Source organism: Motacilla alba, chromosome 2 (assembly GCF_015832195.1).
Source record: "Motacilla alba alba isolate MOTALB_02 chromosome 2, Motacilla_alba_V1.0_pri, whole genome shotgun sequence".
Taxonomy (NCBI): domain Eukaryota; kingdom Metazoa; phylum Chordata; class Aves; order Passeriformes; family Motacillidae; genus Motacilla; species Motacilla alba.
Window position 1 is genome coordinate 57,627,814 of NC_052017.1, and position 21,586 is coordinate 57,649,399.

At 36.5% G+C, this 21,586-nt stretch overlaps 1 protein-coding gene across 2 annotated transcripts in view; it reads right to left on the reverse strand.

The window, feature by feature from the left end:
• SLC9A3 (solute carrier family 9 member A3) overlaps positions 1-21,586 on the reverse strand; it is a 57,111-nt gene that overhangs the window by 18,100 nt on the left and 17,425 nt on the right. For both annotated transcript variants that reach the window (XM_038160593.1, XM_038160604.1), the window contains exons 2-8: positions 13,162-13,464; positions 8,303-8,463; positions 6,296-6,374; positions 5,319-5,496; positions 4,217-4,437; positions 2,102-2,304; positions 1,193-1,282 (exon numbers count right to left, since the gene is read on the reverse strand). In XM_038160593.1, the coding sequence (XP_038016521.1) occupies positions 1,193-1,282; positions 2,102-2,304; positions 4,217-4,437; positions 5,319-5,496; positions 6,296-6,374; positions 8,303-8,463; positions 13,162-13,464 (1,235 nt within the window). The remainder of the gene's footprint in view (positions 1-1,192; positions 1,283-2,101; positions 2,305-4,216; positions 4,438-5,318; positions 5,497-6,295; positions 6,375-8,302; positions 8,464-13,161; positions 13,465-21,586) is intronic.

A 21,586-nucleotide genomic window follows, 5' to 3' on the forward strand; every position in this document is an offset into this window, starting at 1 on the left:
TGACATTTGGCACTGGTGAGGCTGTATCTCTTGTCCTGTGTCCAGTTCTGGGCCCCTAACTCCAGAAAGGACATTGAGGTGCTGGAGCATGTCCAGAGAAGGGCAACGAAGCTGGGGAAAGGTCTGGAACACAAGTCCTGTGAAGAGCAGCTGGGGGAGCTGAGATTGTTAAACCTGGAGAAAAGGAGACTCACTCTCTATAACTATCTGGAAGGATGTTGTAGGCAGGTGGGTGTTACCCTCTTCTGTCATGTCTCAAGTGAAAGGACAAGAGGAAATGGTCCTCAGTTGTGCCAGGGGAAGTTCAGATTAGATTTCAAAAAAAAAAGTTTTCTCTGAATCAGTGGTAAGCACTGGAATAAGTTGCCCAGGGAGGTGGTGGAGTCACTGTCTCCAGAAGTGTTCAGGAACTGTCTGGGTGTGGTACTGGGGGATATGATTTAGGCATGACTATGGTGGTGATGTGTTGATGATTGGACAGGATGTTCTTGAATATCTCTTCCAACCTTGATGATTTTGTGATGTCTTATAGTCTTCCATCCTTTAACCTATATTTATATTGAAAGTTATGTTTTCTTTTACTTAATGAAAACTTTATAATGTGGTGTGAAAGTCAATTGGAAGGGTTTGTGTTCCAAAATATTCTAAAAGGGTTTCTAAAGAAAGGATTTCTAAAGAAATCCTGGGACACAATATTCACATTGAATTAAAACTGTTGTCATTAGTCTGGAATTTCAGTATATAATTATTCTGTACTGGGCAGCAGAGTATTTTTCTATGTAATAAGCAAGCTACAAAGCCTGCTTTCATACCTTTTCCAAAAATTAAGTTTTTGAGAAATAAAAATAAAATTTTTGGACATGCTTTGCCCTAGCAGTTATCAATCATCCTTCTCATTTAGATGAAGACAAAGAAGCATATTCCATCTGTGCTCTTTCCCCAGTACTCCCAGCCCCATTGAATTCTCAAGTGAAGGACCAGAACTTTCATATGAATATCCTCTCATAGGACTCCAACCATAGAGAAACAGCAACATACAAATAACTTTTGAAATGTTTGAAGGATTTTGCTCTTGAAATTTGATAGCCCACTTCCTTACGAAAAAAGACGTTTTCAGTAACAATTTTGTTTTCTCCTAAGGTGCTCTGTAAAAATGCAAAAGATACCATGAGGTTTTTTTAAAATATCTTACTCTGCCATGAAGTTTCTCATTTAGTTTTGGTTCTCTGTGTTCAGTTTTCTTCACTTTCAGCCACTGTACCAAAGGCTTGATAGTCAGCCCCTAAGGATTGAAACATGACAATAAATGCTTGGAAGTTCTCTTAAGACTTTCCTCCAGCTGTTTAAACAGAAATAAAGCACGTTTGTGTTTTACTTGGTGGTTCTCATACTTTCTCAGTTGATTTCTGTTCCTTCTAGAAATAAAATAATACAGTACCCTCAGCTCCTATTACAAAGGTTTGAAAAGACAACAGTGGAAAAATATATCATGTGTAGGAAAAATATGGTAGTGGAAGAGTAGAAGTCTTTTCTATGCCACTGAATGTGGTATTTTCTCCACAATTCAGGAGTTTGTGAATGCAACTAAACTTTCTGTAATACACTTCAGAAAATATTGTAAGCTGCTATCTACTGACATATTTTCATTTAAATTACTTTTTTTTTCATCCAGAAGGTGCTATTTTGTTTGGATGTTAAATACTTTCTTGTCCTACTGCTTGCTGCTATATTTTAAAACAAGGACTAAGACTCAGGTAGATCAGCTTAATGACTGTATCTACCCATTAAAAGCACTGTTCCCTATAGTTGTTCAGTTATTCACTTATGAGGTGAAGGATGTTTAATCAGATATTAACTTGGCACTATTAATACCAAGCAGCTAAGACTGAACAATTTTTAGCGCAGAGGAAATTGTGTTTTGCCCCATGTGGTCCCACATGAAAACATAAAATAGGATCTTTGTTACTAAAATTACAAATTCAATTATGTTTTCAGTTCAGTGAAACAATATGCAACCTTCAACTGAGAACTGCTTTAAGCATTCAGTACATTTGGGGGACTCCTTCTCCTTGCAAGAAGCATGTTTAAGAAGTTAAATTACCTGGAATATAACAGTAAAAAACACAACAATTATAGTTGTGCTGACAAACAGCTTTCTGTCTCTCACTTTATTCCCATCCAGAAGTGCAACAAGAGCAAAAGCAACTGCTCCCCGTAGTCCACCATAGGACATCACCACCTGGTCTATTATCTCCAGCTGGACAGTTCTGTAGCGGTTAAGAATCCAGGTCTGTATAACAACACCTGTAACAAACAAATGTCAGCATGTCTAAAAACACGCTTATGGAACATCAATATCCCAGCTGTAACAGAAATGGTGCCACCAGACTGCCTTTATAACAATCTTCACCATCTACTTCCCCCTCTTATCACTGTGTTGCCCACTTGGTGCCTTCTCATTATATCAAGCTGAAGGAATTAAATGAAGCTGCTTCTGTGAGCCAGCAGCTCTTCTGAGAGTGCTGCCCTCTAGCACAGGCACTCGAGGGAAAGTTCTGCCATGTGCTGACCTTGGAATTCACTAAGAAAGAATAGATTTTCTAGCACTATTACCAGTGATATGCACAGGGCCATTTAACAGAAACAGGTTAAAACAGCACTTATTTAGGGAGTAAGTGTGGTACCCTTTGCAAATGACTGAAAATTACATTTTGTAAGACAAGTCATAGTCTTATGAAGGGTTGTTTAGCTATGCTAACACTGTCTCCAGACCTACAGGTGAGATGCTGCCTGCTGCAGGAGACCTAAGGCTCTAGCTATCTCAGTGTATCCCAGAACTCCCTCCAAACAGAGGGAAAACAGCTTCACCACTCCTGTGATTGGCATGGCATGTGTTTCCCACTGCAGCAGGCCAGGGCTGTTAACCAGTGCAAAACAGATTCTTCTCTTTTTAGAGAACTTTGAACTCATACCAAGAGAAGTGTCTTGTCACTGTAAAGGACAGCCTCTGGAGGAGGGGACCTTGGAAATTCTACCAATCTGACTCCTCCAGGGAATGAGAATTGCAATTATGTAAGGCCCAATATCATCAGGTATTTAGTAATTTGTACACGTCTAAGATCAATTACTTAAATGGGTTCTTATTGCTGAATATTTACTATTTACTTATCATCACATCTATAGCAGTATTGTTAACCACTCATTTGAGGAATACAAAAAGTGTCAAAGAAAAGACACTGAAAACTCTTTTAAAACACTTCAGGCACATTTGTAGTTACTGAGAGGCAGCTAAATCAACAATGCTTGCAGAATATTTAGAAAAGGAGGGCACGGAGCTAGGCACTTCATTCAGCTCAGGAGCTTCTAGGGAGAATAAGAACACAATCTAGGAAAACTGCCAGCTAGATAGGTGTGTGACCTGTCGTTTGAAATTAAGTCAAGACAAAACAGGCAAATAAGCTGGTTTAACTTATTTCCAGGTGTAAGCACATACACCAAATTCCCATGTGTGTTACTCTCTACAAGTAACACATTCTACACCTTTTTTGCCATTTTAGCAAAACTACAGCAGAACTATGTGGCTAGGCAAATCATTGTTGGTATTTTGAAATGTTTGCAAACTTATATAAACCCAGTAAATTGACAGTAGGTAATCCCTACCTGCCACAGCCTTATTTACTCAGTTTTTCATCAGTCCCTGAGAATTATTTCTTAAGCCAGAGAACCTGCAATGTAATTATGTATGGTCTGATATCACTGTGTGCCTAAAACCTGAAGTCAACCATAACATTAGCTTAAGACAATCTCTTTAGTGCTAAATTGAAAGAACTGAAGGAAAGGTACGGCTGACAAGAGTCACATCTTTTGTTAGGCTGCAAATTAAAGAACAAAGTCCATTTTACTGGGAGATTTTGCCAGAACCATTTGCTGGGTCAACAAAGGTTAGCCACTGAATGATTCGTTTTAACTGCTGCGCTACTCATGTCCTCACACATCATCAGAAATTACATCCTGCTATATTTTCAGCATATGACAGAACTTACTGTAGAATTTACTCTACTAGTCTAATCCAAATCCAACAATAAATTCAACTAAAATAAATTGAATGTTTTAAAAGGAGCAAACCTACAACTCCAAATATTTTTTGGGGTGAGGGCTAAAGAATATGTGATTGCATCAGCAGTACAATGCAAGAACAGGAAGGTCACTCTCTTACCAATAACTCTATATACTGAGATGAAGACTAGAGTCAACAGAATAAAAGCCGTATTCCAAGTCCAGATATCTGGATCCACAGCTGAAATACCCAGGAACATGAAGATAATAGTTTCTGCTCCACTGGCTAGCATTTTCATAGTGTATCTTACAGTTGTAGAAGACTGTTCAGATATGTTAGCCTTGACATATTTCTGACAGCAAATGCCACAGAAGGTTATCCTAGAAAAAGAAGTAATTGTTCTGAAAATATGTGTTGCAACATTTAATATTATTTCCATCTGTCTGTCACATAGTGATAAAAACCCACTATTAATTCCTAAGAAAAGATACATTCACGAGCACTTGTGGAGTCTATCCTTGGTAAAAAGCATATCTCAAACATACATGTTGATGTGACCTCAAGTGGCCCGAACACAGGATTTCATTAGAACATAACAGAATGTAATTCTCTTCAGATTACCATACTGCTTTCAATGCAAATTTCTAAACCTTGTTTGTATTAGACATAATCTTAAACTTATGATCTATTTGCAGAAAGATTTTCAGAACTTGAATACACTTACTATATCATCTACAAACATGACAAGCAAAACTGGGAAGAAAAGTATGCTGGGAATCAATGGAGACTAAGAGTAGAAAGACCACAGAAGTACTCAAGCCAAAACAGGCAGCATTGAGGCAAACCTCAATGGCCAGCCAAGACAGAGAGAGAGAGAGAACAGAGAATAGTGACATTTACACAGTGCCTTAGAAAAATATTGCTTTAGTTTCAAGTTATAGGGAAAGATGTCAGCACACATGGACAACTGTTAAGTTTGAAGTATTATTAATAACAGAGAAAAAAGAGTCATGTCTGTATTTTGCAAAGGAGTTCTCATGTTGCTCAGCAGATCCTGGAAAAGTTGCATTCCTTTTCAAGGCTGAATGACAGGATTGGCAAACTATAATCTAGTGCAGTGTGAACATAGTATTACCAGCATAAACTTAATGAGTGTCATATTCTGTAGCTGTCCCATATAATTTAGGTTTTCCTGTCAATGTTTTTAAAAACCATATTCCCTTCTCATCCCCTTCGTAGGCAGTAATAAAAAGAGACTTACGCTAAGATGGCAGAAAGAGAAAGCATCTCTGCTGTGAGGTAGGACAGGTAGGAAATGATAAACACAAATCCAGGTTCAATGATCCTCACATGCTTGGTGAAACGACTGACCAATGAGAGCAGGAATGCAAAGAAAATGCCAACTAGTGTCCCACCGAGGCTCACCACGAAGAATGACACTGCAAAACAAAACACCTAACTCAGTTTAAACCATAGACATATATTGGTTTGAACTAGTTCTCTTCCAGAGAGAGGACAGCAAATGGCCAGTAAATCACAGAAAAATTTGGAGGACATGTGAAATTCATTTCTAGGCTCAAGGCTTTTGAGCACTTGGAATGTGAAGGTAGCATTCTGTAGAAAAACAAGGCTACTTCTGTTAAGCCTCACCATTTTACTTTTATTCAAACCCACTGCATTTCTTTATGCTATTTTTTCCCATGTTCTGTAAACAATTATTTTCACAAAAACATATTATAGAATATGACAAGGTCACTATTAAAACATTTATTCATAAGATAATTTTGTTTCATGCAATGCTTGGAATGGGAACAAGTGACTAATTTTTCAGGGAAAATTTCTTGATAGTTACTGGCAAACATTGCTTGATGGTGATCAGTGATAGGGAGTGGCAATGCTTGTATGCAGTGTGGACTTTCCTGGAATGCAGGGAGAGCATAGGCTGAAATTAGGGAAATGCAATTAAATACAAAGAAAAGATATATAGCTCTCAGCAAATGAACTCCACATCTGTTGAGTCTCCTCAAAAGAAGAAAGATCTGATTGTTTCCCAAATATTCAGGAATGTTTATTTATTAATTTTCTTAATACATTTGCCTATGCCTTAAGAGTGTGTGAATATAAGTAATAATGAAAAGGGCTGAAAAATAACCGTTACCAATAGCATAATAGTAATATTTTGTTTAAAATACTGCATATATACACCAACTGTATGATACAGAATTCGCTTCTACGCACCTATGCCTTTGAGACATTCAATCCCCGTCACATTCGTTGCACCTATAGCAACAAAAGAGTCAAACACATTGTACAGCACCTGGAAAGAAAAGTAGACTAATTTAATAATTGCTCCTAAATTGAGCCTATTAAAATAATCTCCTTAGGGGCCTAAACATTATGAAGTCTGAAATTGAGTTTGACTGAGGGAAATTCTGTCTCAAGGGACAATTTTATATTTTCTCAAAATAAAAGAAATGCAATGGGCCAAGAAGAAACAATTTTTTTTAAAATAAAAAAATAACACCTCACAGCAATACATTTCTCACTTCAATATGTCCCCTATGTATAAGAAGCATTGTTACATATAGGTGTGTTTTCTAAAGCACTTCTCACGGTAAAATCCAGGTATTGGAAAGATTCATTTACTCACATGTATAAGATAAATAAGATACTTAATAAGACAATAATAAGATGCTAATAATAAGATACTGAATTGAAATATGTTGAATAAGTTTAACATAAAAGAGAATATATTGATTGTGCTAAAACTTGTTGAATAATTGGCTAACAGTGATTGAGCTGAAAATAATGAATTCACCTTATCCATACCAGTGCCTAAGAAGGTTTACATGAGTATCATTTTTGAGACATACCAATTTAATCTGCTCTTACTTCGTCCAGTGGTTAATGAGGACTTTACTGTGGTTTTCTCAGCTTTCCTTGTTGCAGCTAAACTTGATAATTCTTATAGTATTCACACAGTCATGGTATACAGGTTACTTTTTTTCTGTACCAGTCGTCTTTTACATATTTATGTCTAAAGAATGCTATATCATCCACTATTTTCAGTCTTCCAGTCTTTCCTTTCTCAAGGTAGTAACTCCACTGTTTCAAATTTCATCATAGGCTGTGCTTTCTACCTCTGGATCATACTTGCTCTTCTATTTTTTCATCAATGAACAATCAAACTGTCTTTTATTTGTAGACTGTGTTCATTTCACAGTGACAAAATCTCCTTTCCTTTTGAAAGCCAGTGATGTTGATACTTGAGTTCATCAGAGGTTTATTTTAATTCTGGCAATACCCCAGAAGTACTAGTGATACCAATATCCAAGGGCAGTTAGGTTTCTCTGGAAGCCATACTGTCATCTTCAAACTCATGTGAACAGTTAGGCTGCTGCCAATGACCTTGGAGTGTTTTGCTTCCTTGGCTGCAAGAAGTTAAGTCACTGAGCCTCATGAACATGTCTTACCCTCCCTTGCAGATAGGCAGGAGCAGGAATTGTAAATGATCCAAAAGTCAACTGAAGTTGCACAGCAACTTTGTTGCATGGCATCTTTCTGCCTTAGGACTTCCTGGTCCCTGACCACTAGCACTGCACTACAAAATTATTGACAGTTTTATTCGGGGGAAAAAAATTGTGTGAAAAGGTGTTTCAATCAAAATAAAAATCAGTAGAAATCTGGGATTCTGCTACGTCTGTTAAAGCCTTTCTAAATAAAAAGAAAAATGTTTGCAAAAAAAAAATCAGAAACTTTCTAAAAAGTCACACTTTTTTTTTTTTCCCCATACTGGCTCTTTGTTATATATCTGTTTGATAAACATCTGATCAAAGTAAAACTAAGGGAGGTATGCATATATATTATGAGCATAACACAAATATAGAGAAAATGTATGTGCATTAAAAAATAACAGCAAAGGAAGACTTAAAATCCCTGGAACTGATTTCATTAAGTCATGAAAGCCCTACTTAAACATCAAAGGCAAATAAAACATGCGCCCCTTAAACTTCATTTGGAGTGTCTAACCAAGGACTGTGTGTTTTATGTCACTTACCAGCTCCAAATAGCTTTCATGCTCAAATCTCTGATGTTTGTAAGCAAGACAGAAAACACCATGAGCTGCACTACAGTAGCCCATGTGTAGATACACACAGAGAGTACAGTGTTGCTTTAAAGGGAAAAATGCACTTCAGAAGAAATCCCCTTGAGTTAGGTTGACTTTGGGATATGTAATTTACTTACCACAGTTACAGCATCATTCAGAAGTGATTCTCCAAAAACAATGATGAATAGAACTTCATTGACATGGACTTCTTCAAACACTGCCAGAACAGCTACAGGATCCACAGCAGCAATTAAGCTGCCAAAGAGGAGGAAGTCCAGCAACCCAGACTCCAGTTCACCTACAAAAACAAAGCAAACAAATTATAAGCAGAATAATCTCTGTATTATCAATAGCAGTGACAGACTGGGATATTACAGATAATGCCAAATACTGGAAAATAGACATGCCAAGGTATCAATCTGGAAAGCGTGTTACAGTGACTACTTAAAAAGTTCTGCACTGAGTCATGTTGTGTCCTACAAGTTTTGTGTGATTCAGCATTGGTCCATGTGGATCAAAATTACTTCTGGGAGCAGGACCAGTACTGGCCTGTTCTTGTGACAAGACAGTTCCAGATCTAAACTAGCTTTCTATTTGTGTGGGGCATGGTTTGTCTAACTTGACTAAATTATGCCAGGATAACTGAGAACTCACAAGATGTTAAGAGGACCATACCAGCACTTCTGAAGTAAATGTTCCAAAATTTTTCATGTCACAGGTCAAATTTGACTTTTGGTCACTAAGAACTGCTACAGTAGTGTTTAACTGCACTCAGTATAACTGAACACCAATTGTGGCCTCCTTACTCACTGATAGGTGCAGTTAAGCTACTTGTTCCCAAATTAGGATTCATGAGGCTGTTAAATTGTCTGCAAGTGGACCATAAAAATAGATGAAGGACCAAAATGTACCTCAACATGTTTGTGTTGTAGCCCCTAAGGAATTTTGGCAATGATTTCAAAAGTTTCGAAGGTACAAAACTCTGGTGACTGTGTAACCCAGTATTTTTTTTAATCTGTTTTTAGTTATTAAAGTTATTTTGTTCAGTTATGCAACAGACCAAGAGAAGCATTCACTGTCATTTTAAAAGTAGCAGAAAAAGAAAAGTAGTATAGCCACAAAAAATGCTTTGCTCAGCTTCCTAAATACCTAGCAAAATCTACCCTCTTCATGAAATCAGAAGTGGAAACCTAGTCATTTTTTTCTAGGGAAAAGATTTCTGAGCAGTAAAATTCCCTTTGTGTTCATTAATGGATGGAGGAAGCAAGGTTCATGAATAAGTGGTGTTGCCAAAAATCGTATGAGGAAGAGCAAAGAAGGAACAGGTTGAGAATTCATTTATTAAAACGCAATGCAGAGGCCCATGCCCAAAATTATGAGGCATGATTTCTACAGGTAAAGAAGAAATTAATCTAATTAAATGGTTTTGAAGCATGAGTCAGACAATGACAGTCAGTAGCCATAGCCATGGGATCAATAGTGCCTGTAAGGTGCTTCCAGAACAACACGGCCACCCCTCTAGAAAGAACTCTGAAAGGCAATTTTTCAAATTCAAATTGGTTTGTGCTTAGAATGTAATGGAAACAGAAACCAGATTCCAAATTGTTTTGATACAAAATGGCATAGGCTTATTTACTCAAGAAAAGGATCCTTATATGGGCAGTCAGAGGCAGGAGTAGACAACACCCTGTTACATGTGACAATGCCCAATATTCTGGTGGAGCTGCAGATGTATATATTCTCTTAGCTACTATTTGCTAATCAGAATATCATCAAGGTTTCTGTATAGTTTGTAGGGATCTTGGTATGGCCCTGAAAACAGAGATTCATAGCTTGCACAGATGTATAACTACCTTATTTTTTCAAGAAGATAAATAGTCTTGTTCATGCTTGGACCTATGGGGCTGTGAACAAGGACTGAGCCTATCAGTTTTAGCATGCAAGTGGGGTTGAGTTAGTAACCTTAAGTCTGTGCCAAAAGTTCTAAGAACAGCCTTGAACCTAAATCTAAGCAATGGTTCCACCAAATGTTGTCCTTCTCAGGCAGGCCTAAGGAAGGAACAAGCCCAATGACAATACCTATCAGATATCAGGGTATAATAGATTGTAAAGTTTGAAAATAAATTGGCTCACTGAGATTGCTTATCTTTTTTATGTGTTACCAATTATAATCATTGGTACATTCTTTGAAGACTTGCAAATCTAGTAAGCAAATATTTATGGGGAGATTAGGACACATCTATAATTCCTACAAAGCACTGTCAAGAGGCCTGTAGTTTCTAAATCAGACTTTCATTTAGAGTAATAACAGCAGTTATTTTCAATTGGTACACGACCATGACTTCCTCCAGCACACCAGTGACACCTGACCAAGATACGTTCACTGGGCCCAGTTTAAGACTTTTAGACACAGTCAGAACGTTGCAGCTATGACCTAGATTGTACAGGAAAAGTTGTTCGAAGAACTAGTCACAACCACAATACTGCAAGTGTTAGTTTGCCAGTGGACAGTGACCAGTTCACTGCAATCAGCAATTACGTAATTCCTCCTATTCTGTGGAACCAGACTGATACGACTAATGGTTAACAATTAATGTGCTATTTTTTTTTATTTCAGTTCCAAAGAAGGATTTTTTCATCATTACCACCTTCTCTGTTTTTCTTCTGCAAATTATTATATCTCAAGGGTATTGAATTCAAACAAAGAGCTGCTTTTATGTTTATTTATGTAGGAAATCTATGCAATCCAGTTTGGATTATGCATTCTTATCTTGATGGACAGTACTACAAGCCCACTGAATGACAAAGCTAGAAGTCATTTGGTTTTAGTTCATCTTAGTCTGTAGTGGATTTACATTTCTACATTTTAATTATATTACTTTTATCATTATTCGCTTCAATTGTAGAACAAATGGGATAGAAATAAGCCATGGAGCTTCAATCAGAAGGTACTATGAACTCTTCTAGAAACTGAGCAACTCAGCATTCTCCTATCTTCAGCAAGTAACAACAGCAAGGTTTTTCACAGTGTGGCGGTTAGATCTTGTTGACCTCTTGGAGGTCAACACAATAGATTTAGCAGATTAGTAAGTCTGTGTCATGTAGATATTTTAGACTCCTACTCAGCTTTGCTGGAGAATGACATAGTTTGAATCAGGGACAGCCTTGTCCGGCCTTTTTCACAGCTGGAATTAGAACTCTAGTATGTCTTCATGGCAAAGACAGGTCCCCACAGTACACAAATAATGTTCTTTCTAAACATTAAAGTTTGCCAGACATGTCAGTTTATTGTTCACCTTTATTAACATCCCCATATTTCTCTTGTAGACCTTTAGCTGTCACCTGTGGTAGGGGCTGATTGTTCTGTGTAGCTGTAAGCTCAGAGTTCTAGTATGTATTGTCACTAAAAGATTTGCATTCTGATCTGAAGCAGGACATATAACCATCAAACCCAGCTTTTGCAGTTAGTCATGAGTTGTTTACAGATTGGGAGGAGAAGAATAATTTAAGTGAATTTTCCTCCTAAAATAATATTTTTTGGAAAACAATCAACTTTTCTATTTCACATGTAGTAAGGAAATCAATCCTTCCCCTTTAATGACCTATAGCAACATATTTTTAAAGTAATTGTAATACATTATATTTCCAATAACAGGTTTTTAAGAAAATACTTTTGGTCATATTTTTTAATTGTTCCAACCATCTTGGATATTTAAATAAAGAAATCCTTTTCCAATCTGCAGTAGAAATATGCTGTCATATATTTTCTTTCTGAACACTTGATTTTAATTATAAATGTGATATTGTGGATTAAATATATTGCTTAAAGCACAGTAAACCTCTTATCTACCTATAAAATGTCAAAGATTTTTGCATCTGAGCTGTCACCTTTGTATTTTCTTAAGAAAATATTACTGCTTCTAAAATAAGAGTTATAATAAGGTAGATATCTAAAATGTATCCATCATAGCTGTCCATATTACAAACATCTGCAATTACATAACATGAGTCTTAAATGAAATTAGAGATTAAGTACTGCTGTTCTGTGTCTCTTCTGGCAGCCCTGTGCCCTTACATCACAGTGTAATTAAGACAAAGTGTGGCTTGGAATCATAGAATGCCTTGTGGTGGAAGGGACTTCTTACACCCTCCAGTTCCACCACCTGGGACACCTTTCACTAGACCAGGTTGCTCAGAGCCCCATCCAACCTGGCCTTAAACACTGCCAGGGATGGGCCATCCACAGCTCCTCTGGGGAAAGCACAAGCAATAGGAAAACCTCACTTTTTGGAATTGTGGTCTAGGAAATTGTGCGTCAGCCACCCCTTCAAGCCCCTTGGGACTGCTCCCATTAAAATGGCTTCCTTTTTTTTCTTTTTTTTAGTAAGACATCTGCTACTTCATTCTGTAAAACTTCTTGATCTTCAGTTACAATTTCCAGACTCAGAAAATGCAAAAGAGATGTGTCTGCACATGGGTCATGCATATATATACCCACTCAGTAGCCACTTAATATTGGATAACACTTATTATAAATATCACTGAATTGCATTAATAGCATTAAATACAATAATAATATTTAATATTAAATAACAGTAAAAATAACACATAATACTAAAGCTGACTTCAGGAAGACACTTTCGTTTCAGAGTAATTTTTAAGGTTTCTATCACAGCAGAAAGAAACAAGCCCTTTAGTGTTTATTTTTGTCCAGATGTCCATTAGAGAAAGAGTCCTGAGCTTTACCCTGAGAGTGTGCACACACATTTAGAGCAGGACAGTATGAGAGACATGGATTCAAGTAGCTTTTATACTTTTGTTAGGGAAGACTTTTCCCTAAGGAAAAGGACATTTTTAAAATTGATAAAGATATTACAAATTGCTCCCATTAAAATTGAATTTTTCTGCTGGAAAGAGTTGTTACATTGTAACTTATCACCCATCTAACAGTATATACAGTGGCATTCATAATGGTGTCTTCACAGCTCTAACTTACCCATTATTCCTGTCAGATAGACACCGTAGAGAGATAAACCAGTTGTGGCAGCATTCCAGACTGTCCCAATGACTGCATACAAAAGGATGGAGCCAAGATTTCCGAAGAACAATCTATTTGGCATAAAATATCCAGCATCCAAAACAATGGGGGGCAGCAAATAGAAGAAAAATACAGTTGGTGTCAGAGAGAAGGAGGCAAGGTGATCTGCTGCCCATACAATGCCACCAAGGAAAAGACCAAGGACAATCAGCAGAGCACTTTCTGGAACCACCCGAGTGACTCTGTGGGACAAGTGGAAAACTGCAAGGAAACACAAAAACAGTGAGTCAGAAATGAAATGGAGAAACAACTTGAGCAACAACTGTTGTTAGCTGACAATTTTGACTCCACACAAATTTTTGCTTTCACTGTGATTAGACCCAAAAGTGTGCATGGCATGTTTGGGAAACAGACACTTATAGAATAAAAAAAAGCAGTCAATCTTCAGATTTTATCCAGCATATTTTCACTTTTATGAAGCCAATATTCCATAACATTTATATTCTTCATTAGATTATCTTCTCTTAACAATATCTGTTTAGGGAAAGATGATGTTCTGTGCAAAGCAGTAAGTGCAAGGCTGAAAAGCAGTGGAGAAGTCCTGGAAATGTATGACATTATGGTTTATTTCTAGAACTAAAAATACACATCCAGCCTCCTAATTATTGTCGTTAAAAATGATCAGTTCATTAACAGGCTTATTGGAAGATATGATAAATATTCTGATAATGTAGCCTGCAGCAGGAAAAAAATGAAGCTTATATCATGGGAGATCCCTTTTGAGCCTTTTCTTCAAGACATCCCCAATAAGGATTTCTCATAATTCAGAGGCTTTCTGAAAGAATTGAGGCTTTAGCGGTTCCTTCAAATATGTATTTCTGTGAAATGGTTCTGCAATAGGCTGCTTTCTTTTGTATAAGGTGTCACAAAATTTGTATATTACAATAGTCTGTAAAATCTGTTAATACAGAGTATATGTTATCTATCACAGCAAAACATGTAATGGTATGGTGTGGTCAAACTATTAAACTAGCCAATGAGTAGAAGGAGGGAAAATTAGAGTTCCATGAGCAAATCTAAAGAGACAGAGAGATGGCACAACCAGACAGAAAAACCAGACTGTTCAAAGTGACAGAAACACAACTATGACTGCAAATACATGTGGCAACATATATTTATAGTGCATTTGATATATCAGATAATAGAAAATAAAAAAGCAGAGAGAAGAACAGAGAGAAGTCAAGTCTACAAAAAAAGATGGAACATAAAATAGGAGGAAGAGGCAGAAGTGTTTGATAATAAGTAAAGATGGGAGGTTTAATTGACTTTCTTGGGATTTCTGTAAGCTTGTCCTTCAGTTTATCTTAAGTAATGATGTGTCCCAGATGGCCTGAACCCTGGGACTTTGTGAAACTGACCCAATAAACGTGGCTTCACTTACAAAGCTTTGTGTTGAAAATGCGAGTTACACTTCAGGAAGAAAATTTTAGCAAAAGCCACCAAGTTTCTCCTGGTTTGAATATCAGCTGTGTTGAAGCTGTTACAATGCTAACATAATTTAGCTAAGAACTAGCTTGGACAAAAATCCATCATTATGAATTCCAGACTCTTAAGCCATAGTGGAAGAATCTTTCCAATGACCATGCAGGGATCTTAGACAGGCTACTTTACTGAAAGACCATTGTTTTTCTTACCATCCAAGTATTTGTCCTTGTCAAACATTTACTAGTTACCTTTTAGAGTGTTTTAAAGGCCCCACTCCTGAACTGTCAGCTTTTGCCTTGGCTGCATCTACACAGGCACCATCCATCATTACAGCAGCCCCACAATAATGTGCTTCCTTAATCTACAGAACCTTCACGGTCTCATCAGAATAGAAAACATAAAAGTGACCACAGCCTCCCTATGCCAATAATGAGCATGAATGTAGATGTTCCTGAGTGTTTGAAGACAAGACTTGAAAACATGTTGGAATGCAGCTAAAAACTGGGATTAATACAAAAGCAATCAGACATGAAAACAAACTGCATTCAGTGAAGCTGACTAAACCATGCCAGCTTTCTATGTCATCGGTGTCATGTAATGAAGAGATGAATGACACTTCACAGAAACACACACTCTGGTTTTTCTGTTAAGTTGCCTCTCTTTATTATAAAATCCCTTGGGCTTGCATTAAAAAAGAAGAGGGAGGGAATTAAATGAAGAAAAATAAACTAGCTACTATTCCTTGTGTACAAATTGTGGCATTTAGCTTCTGAAAAGTCCTTCCTACTAGTCATTCTTGATTCCTTGAATTTCCAGTCAGTGAATTATCAACTAATTTATCACCTCACAGAGAGGGGATTATCTCCTTATCCCTGAAAATGAATGTTGCTGAGCTAGTCTTACTAAACCAAAGTCTGTTTTTCCTACTCTTACATTAGCAGATAAGCCATGGCTACAAGAAGTTAAAGTTAAAAATTTAAAATGAACCTGTGAAGACTTTTCAAAACTAGGTGTTTTGAAAAAAACCAATGTCCAGCTAAAATTTCATATTTTGTAGAATTCACCCCTTTACAACCAAAACCAGTTTTGAATGCTCAGAAGCCGATCTGATTTTGGTTATAACATTGTCTCCTCCTAAAAATTGCATTTTCCCAGTGAATCAGCTCTGTCTTATCTGTCTCAGTCCCCTTTAACTCCAACCCACTGATTATCTGTGACAGATTTTAATACTATCAGCAATAAATTCTTCTACTCTGTTAGTTTAAGGATGCAGGCCATGGACAGGAAAGTTATTGCATGAATGGGGTCTAGAGAAGCCTCTTTTCATTTTTGTATATGGCCCAAGCAAAATCTGAAAACCAGACTTTACTTGTTTTAAGATAACTGCTTAGCTAACTCTTCAGGCAGATAGCATGCTATACGATTAACAGAAATATGTCTATAAGCATAGAAATAAATAAAAGGAAAATACCACAACTGATGAAATTCAATGAAATAGCTTTGGACTGAGATGCCATTGGAACTTAGATTAATATTTGAGCTCATATTTGCACCTACACAGATTGATTTTTTTTTCTGGCTATGTGTATAAAATATATTAATCAAGATTGTACACTATGAGTAGTTATTACATTTGTGGAATTTGATTTGATAATTCCAAATTCATTCCTTAATGTTTATTTTTGTAATTCATTATTCTGAAGCAATGTCTCAGATATTTCTGAGATATTTCTGATATTTCAAACTCACGCAATGATAGCACTTCTGTTTCATAAAGTTTGCCTTTGTCTAAAAGAGATCCAAAAACTGTCCCACAAAATTAATTGTGTCCCCATGACAAAGTAGAACTGGAAGCTTTAATTACACCTAAATGTCTAGCATGACTAGGTATTTCACCTGACTGAGGAGCAAAATACAATCCAGCAAGGTTTGTAAACTCCTAATGGACAGAGCTTAGTTTGAATCTCATGTGAAAGAAATTTCAACTGTCAGGAAGGAGGATAGCATGCAGTGCTGCTCAGATAAATTACTCTGTTACAGACCCAGAGACGTATTGTCTACTCTCACCACTGTTAATATATTTTAATGAGGAGAGGGAAAGGGTAAAGGAAGAACACCTGTAGACAGTCCATGGCATAAAAGAACTACCTGTGCACACGGCAATTTTGTGATCCATAAATTTTAACATTTAACATTTTAACATTTAGCATTTGGAATTCTTCTACCTAAGTCTAGATACACTATTAAAGAAAAAGTTAAACATCTGCCTCACTTCCAGTACATGCTATACCTGGTTTGAAAGTGGGTTGGACTGGCTACTGGGTAAACTGGGTTTAAATTCAAGCTGAGCATCACCAAATTAGAAGCTTTCTACAAAATTAAGAAACAGTTGTACAGTATAAACATCCTGTGATTTTTTTCAGATGCTTCCTTTGAGATCCAGGGAAAGGGCCTGTGGCATTTAAGCTATCTGATGAGAAAGACAAAACAAATTATCAATCTATGAATGTATGTGGTGGCTGGAGCCACTTTCTTTTGACACAAAAAATGAAACATACTTTAAGAAGTAAATTGGGATTTATGGCCTTTTATAAATGCAGTAACTTAGATTAAATCCTTTAGTGGAATTTACAGCATTCAGTGAATTATCTCTTGCTTTCTAAGGCCATCTGTGACTTGTTTGGAAGATATGATTCAAGAATAAGCTTTTTCTCGCGTACTCAAAGAAATGAAGTCAGGAAGACTGGTTAAAAGAAAGAAAAAATTAATTTAAACATAATAAAGAAGAGATACTGTACAATTCATTTTTAAGTTGTAATATTTGTAGACACCTAAAAAATTTCTGAAGTAGAGTTTTCACTTATTTTTTTAAAATATCTCTAACAAAACCTACTTTTAATCAATACTGATTTATTTCTTATCAAAGGAAATATTTTAATTTAGCTAGAACTAGGATTTTTTTTGCATTATTTCCAGCCAAAATTAACAATTCAAGATAGATTTGCAACCTTTTGAAAATACAACACTGCAAAAACAAAAATCTGAATGTACCTATTTAAAATACTGCTAAATTTCAGGATTTATGCAGTCATTTCAACACTATTTCAAATGAATAATTACATTTCTATTAACTTTGATAGTGTAAAATCAAGTTTCTGAAAACAGTAAAATTATTTTTGCAGCTAGTATTGCTGTTCCAGTGAATCACAAAACCTACCACACGTGCACAGTACACAATGTGTCATCCAGAGAAATCAAGAATTCACCTATAATAACGGTGATCATTCTCTGATGATTTTGTACATGTATCTTTGGATAAAATCCAAGGACACATAAAATAATTAAGTAAATTAACATATGATCAGCCTATCATTTCTATAGTTTCTGTGAAAGCATAGATATGAATCCACAAACATTTCTAAGCTCCTCCTATAAGGGTTAGTGGCAAGCGTGAGGTCTCCCACATGCATTTTTACTAGTGGTTCAAATATGCACTGATGCTCCCTTATTAGTCTGTTTTCCAGTTCTGACTTTTTATTTTCACTTATAAAGTTGAAGTTAACATACTTCATCAAGCCATGGGTGCTTCTAATTGGAGCTCCAAGACTTGATTCTCTGCAGCTGGTGAAAACCCTTGCCATTGACCAAAGTGAGAGCAAAACACAGCAAGCTCCTTTGTGCTTCTTTACTTTTCAGAGATGCAAATAACAAGATCTCCAAGGCAGCATACAATAAGATTTTTTTTAATAGCACAAGAAACTTCTTAAGAGAAGGCATAATAAATTACACAGAATATTCTTCCCAAAGAGAACTCTTCCCTCTAAATATCTTCCAGTATTTGGACACTGACCGGCAAGCATGAAATTTTCATATCTTACCTTATGTACCTATTCATGTTCTCCTTAGCATTATAAGGGAATTCAATTCAAAAACTCTTTAGTTGTACCATTTTTGCAAGTTTTTCAGTGGTGCCTTCTGCAGATATATTATTTAACACACAAAAAAAACCCAAAAACAAAAAACCCACCAAAACAAAAACAAACAAACAAACAAACAAACAAAACAAACCACAAAACACTATTCCTATGACATACCTGGAGAAAAATCTGGTTTATCTTGCCTTTATAATAGCTCAAAGTATAGCCAAATACCAGTTTGTGACCTAAATTGTATCAACTGTAGCTGGTCAGTAATGTAGTTCAAAAGAATCCATTGCAATTGTGTTGTTCTACCTGACTAAGACATGGCCAAACCTTCTAAAATATAATATACAGCATGCATTTTCAAGAAAGGATCATTTTACTTTTCCCATGCTTTAAAGTCATGGGTCCCTGGGCACGCTCTTGCTCCCTAGCCCCACACTTTAGTTGCAGCCACATAGTGGGTCACAGCTCAGACTGACCAGCTGCATCTGCCACACCAAGAAAGAAGCAGCAGTGTATGTAGAAATACATACAGCCAATACAAGCCCCTGCATGAGATTGCAGCATTCCTGGTGTAGGAACTGTGTGTAGATGCTGGGACAGAGACAATTGTGTATTTTCTATGGTTTTTTTTAGTCTGCAAATTCCTTTAACAGACTAAAGTAGATTAGATTAGATTAGATTAGATTAGATTAGATTAGATTAGATTAGATTAGATTAGATTAGATTAGATTAGATTAGATTAGAAGATTGTTTCCCATTAAACTGTTTAAATAGAAGCCCTGACATCTAAAAAGCAGCTGAGCAGTCACTGTTTTAAAATTACTTCTCACTCTTGGTTTACCAAGAGTCTCATATAATCAGAGTTTAATTGGCTAGCTCTGGTGTGTGCTGTGGTCCTCTCATGATACAGAGGGCAGTGTATGTCAATCCCAATCTGCACATCACCTTGTCCAGTCTAACAGTGAGTTTTTCTTGTAAAATGGACAGCACAAAATCCTTAGCAAACTTCCCCGTTGCAACGGTTTAGAAAATTGCTTAACAGTAATGACCATTTTTAGTTTCATTTTTAATAATGTTGGCAGTTTTTAAAAGTAGTTCTCTTCAATGCTACTTTCTCTTCTGTTTATTGGGCAAATTTATTTATACTACCACTTTAATCTCAAATTTCTCCAGAAGTTTTGCTGATAAGTCTAATCTCTACTTACTCCACTCTTTACTAAGAGAAGGTTTGTGATACCATTTCCTGTTTAAGCAGTTTTACTTGTTTCTAATTCTCCTATCTTTTATTATGGCTCCCTTGACTTCTCAACAGTCATGCCCTCTTACTAGTTCCCCAATAAACTTCCTGCATATGCTATACTTGATTTCTTTATACTCTCAGGTCTTCCATTTTCTGATCTATCCTAGTAATTTTTATTATTTTCACAGATGCACCAGCTTTGCATCCTTCGGTGCATTGACCTCAGTTGTATTGGATCTCTTTGTTAACAAGTCTCTCACTACTTGACTTCCTGAGTTTCCTGTTTTAGCAAACACAGCATTTCTTGCCTGCATAGCCATAGGCACACCTTTCAACTAATTCCAGCTGGTTATGTAGCCCGCACAGAGTATCTGGAATTTCTCATCAAGAACCATAAATGCTAGAAGGGTTATTTGGCTTTTTATCCAGGCCTTCATTATCACACCATCATATTTAACAATCCTCATCTCAGAGGACTATTGCTCCAGCTAAGTCTACATGAAGGTACACCACCAGCCCTCATCACAGGTAGAGACTTCATTCTGATTTTCTAGCCTGAACTTTTTCACAGATGTTTTATGTCCATTTTCTTTTGCGGAAGTAGTATCAATTTTCTTAAATGGCTGGTTTTCCCTAATACTAATTCCTTAATTTCCTATTATATAAGCAGAGAGAGAGAGAGACATGTTTTGTTGCTTGTCTCTGGTTTTTGAAAGTAAACAACTGCTTTTCAGTCTTCTGTCTATTTCAATCTGAGTTCACCTTTGTGGATTCAGACCCATCAGAAATATAGATTGCATTCTGCATGAGTCATAGTAGAAGTGGGTCCAACAGCATTAATAATTTCCTATCACAATCTATAGTTCAACTACATCCTGGATTCTTTATCACACTGGTGACTCACTGTCACCCTGTATTCACTTTGTACAGATGTAACTCTCTTCCCCTTCCCATTCTCATGTCAATTCCTGTCATGGCCTCTGAGTGAAACTGCCCTTGCTATTACTGTATTGCATACCTTCCCTAGTACTCAGGATTATGTATTTTTCCTTGTACAATAGCCAGACCTACATGAATACTGATAATGCCTGCAGAAATGAGTAATCAGAAGCCTTCAGTAGGAAGGCCCACATCTGTGTAGTGGTAAATCAAAAAAGAGCAAAACCAAAGCCCTTCATAACACCTGTCCAAAAACTAAACTCTAGTGACTTTATGTGGCTGAAAAATAATCCTCTTATAGTTTCATACTTTTATCTCTTCTTTATATACCCAGAAACTCTTTTACCCTGTCTTATCTGCAGATGAATTTAGACTTAAATTAATGAAAAAATATCTTTCATTGTGTTCTAAGAGTGGTTCAGTTGAAGCAGTGATTCAAAGCATTAGGGAATTGCATTTCTAGTTTGTCCAGGAAGGGTTTGGGCAGACTTGTCAGAACTGAAGCTGATCATTATTATTCTATATTTGCCTTTCTAATCTTTATCAACAAAGTGTGCTCAGTTCTTTTTTTCCTGCTCAGAGGACTGATAGCATATTTTATAGTCCTTTGGATTCTGTTCTGTGGACCTTGCAACAACAAAACAAGTGTTGTGAATTGATGTTGCCATTTTGAATTGTTTATATACAACAGGCAAAAATCTCATAAGAAAACAGATCTTAGGGATTTCTTCTATCAATACTCCTTAAACAGATATGAAATTATTTTATTAATCAGTATCTTATGCTTTTACTC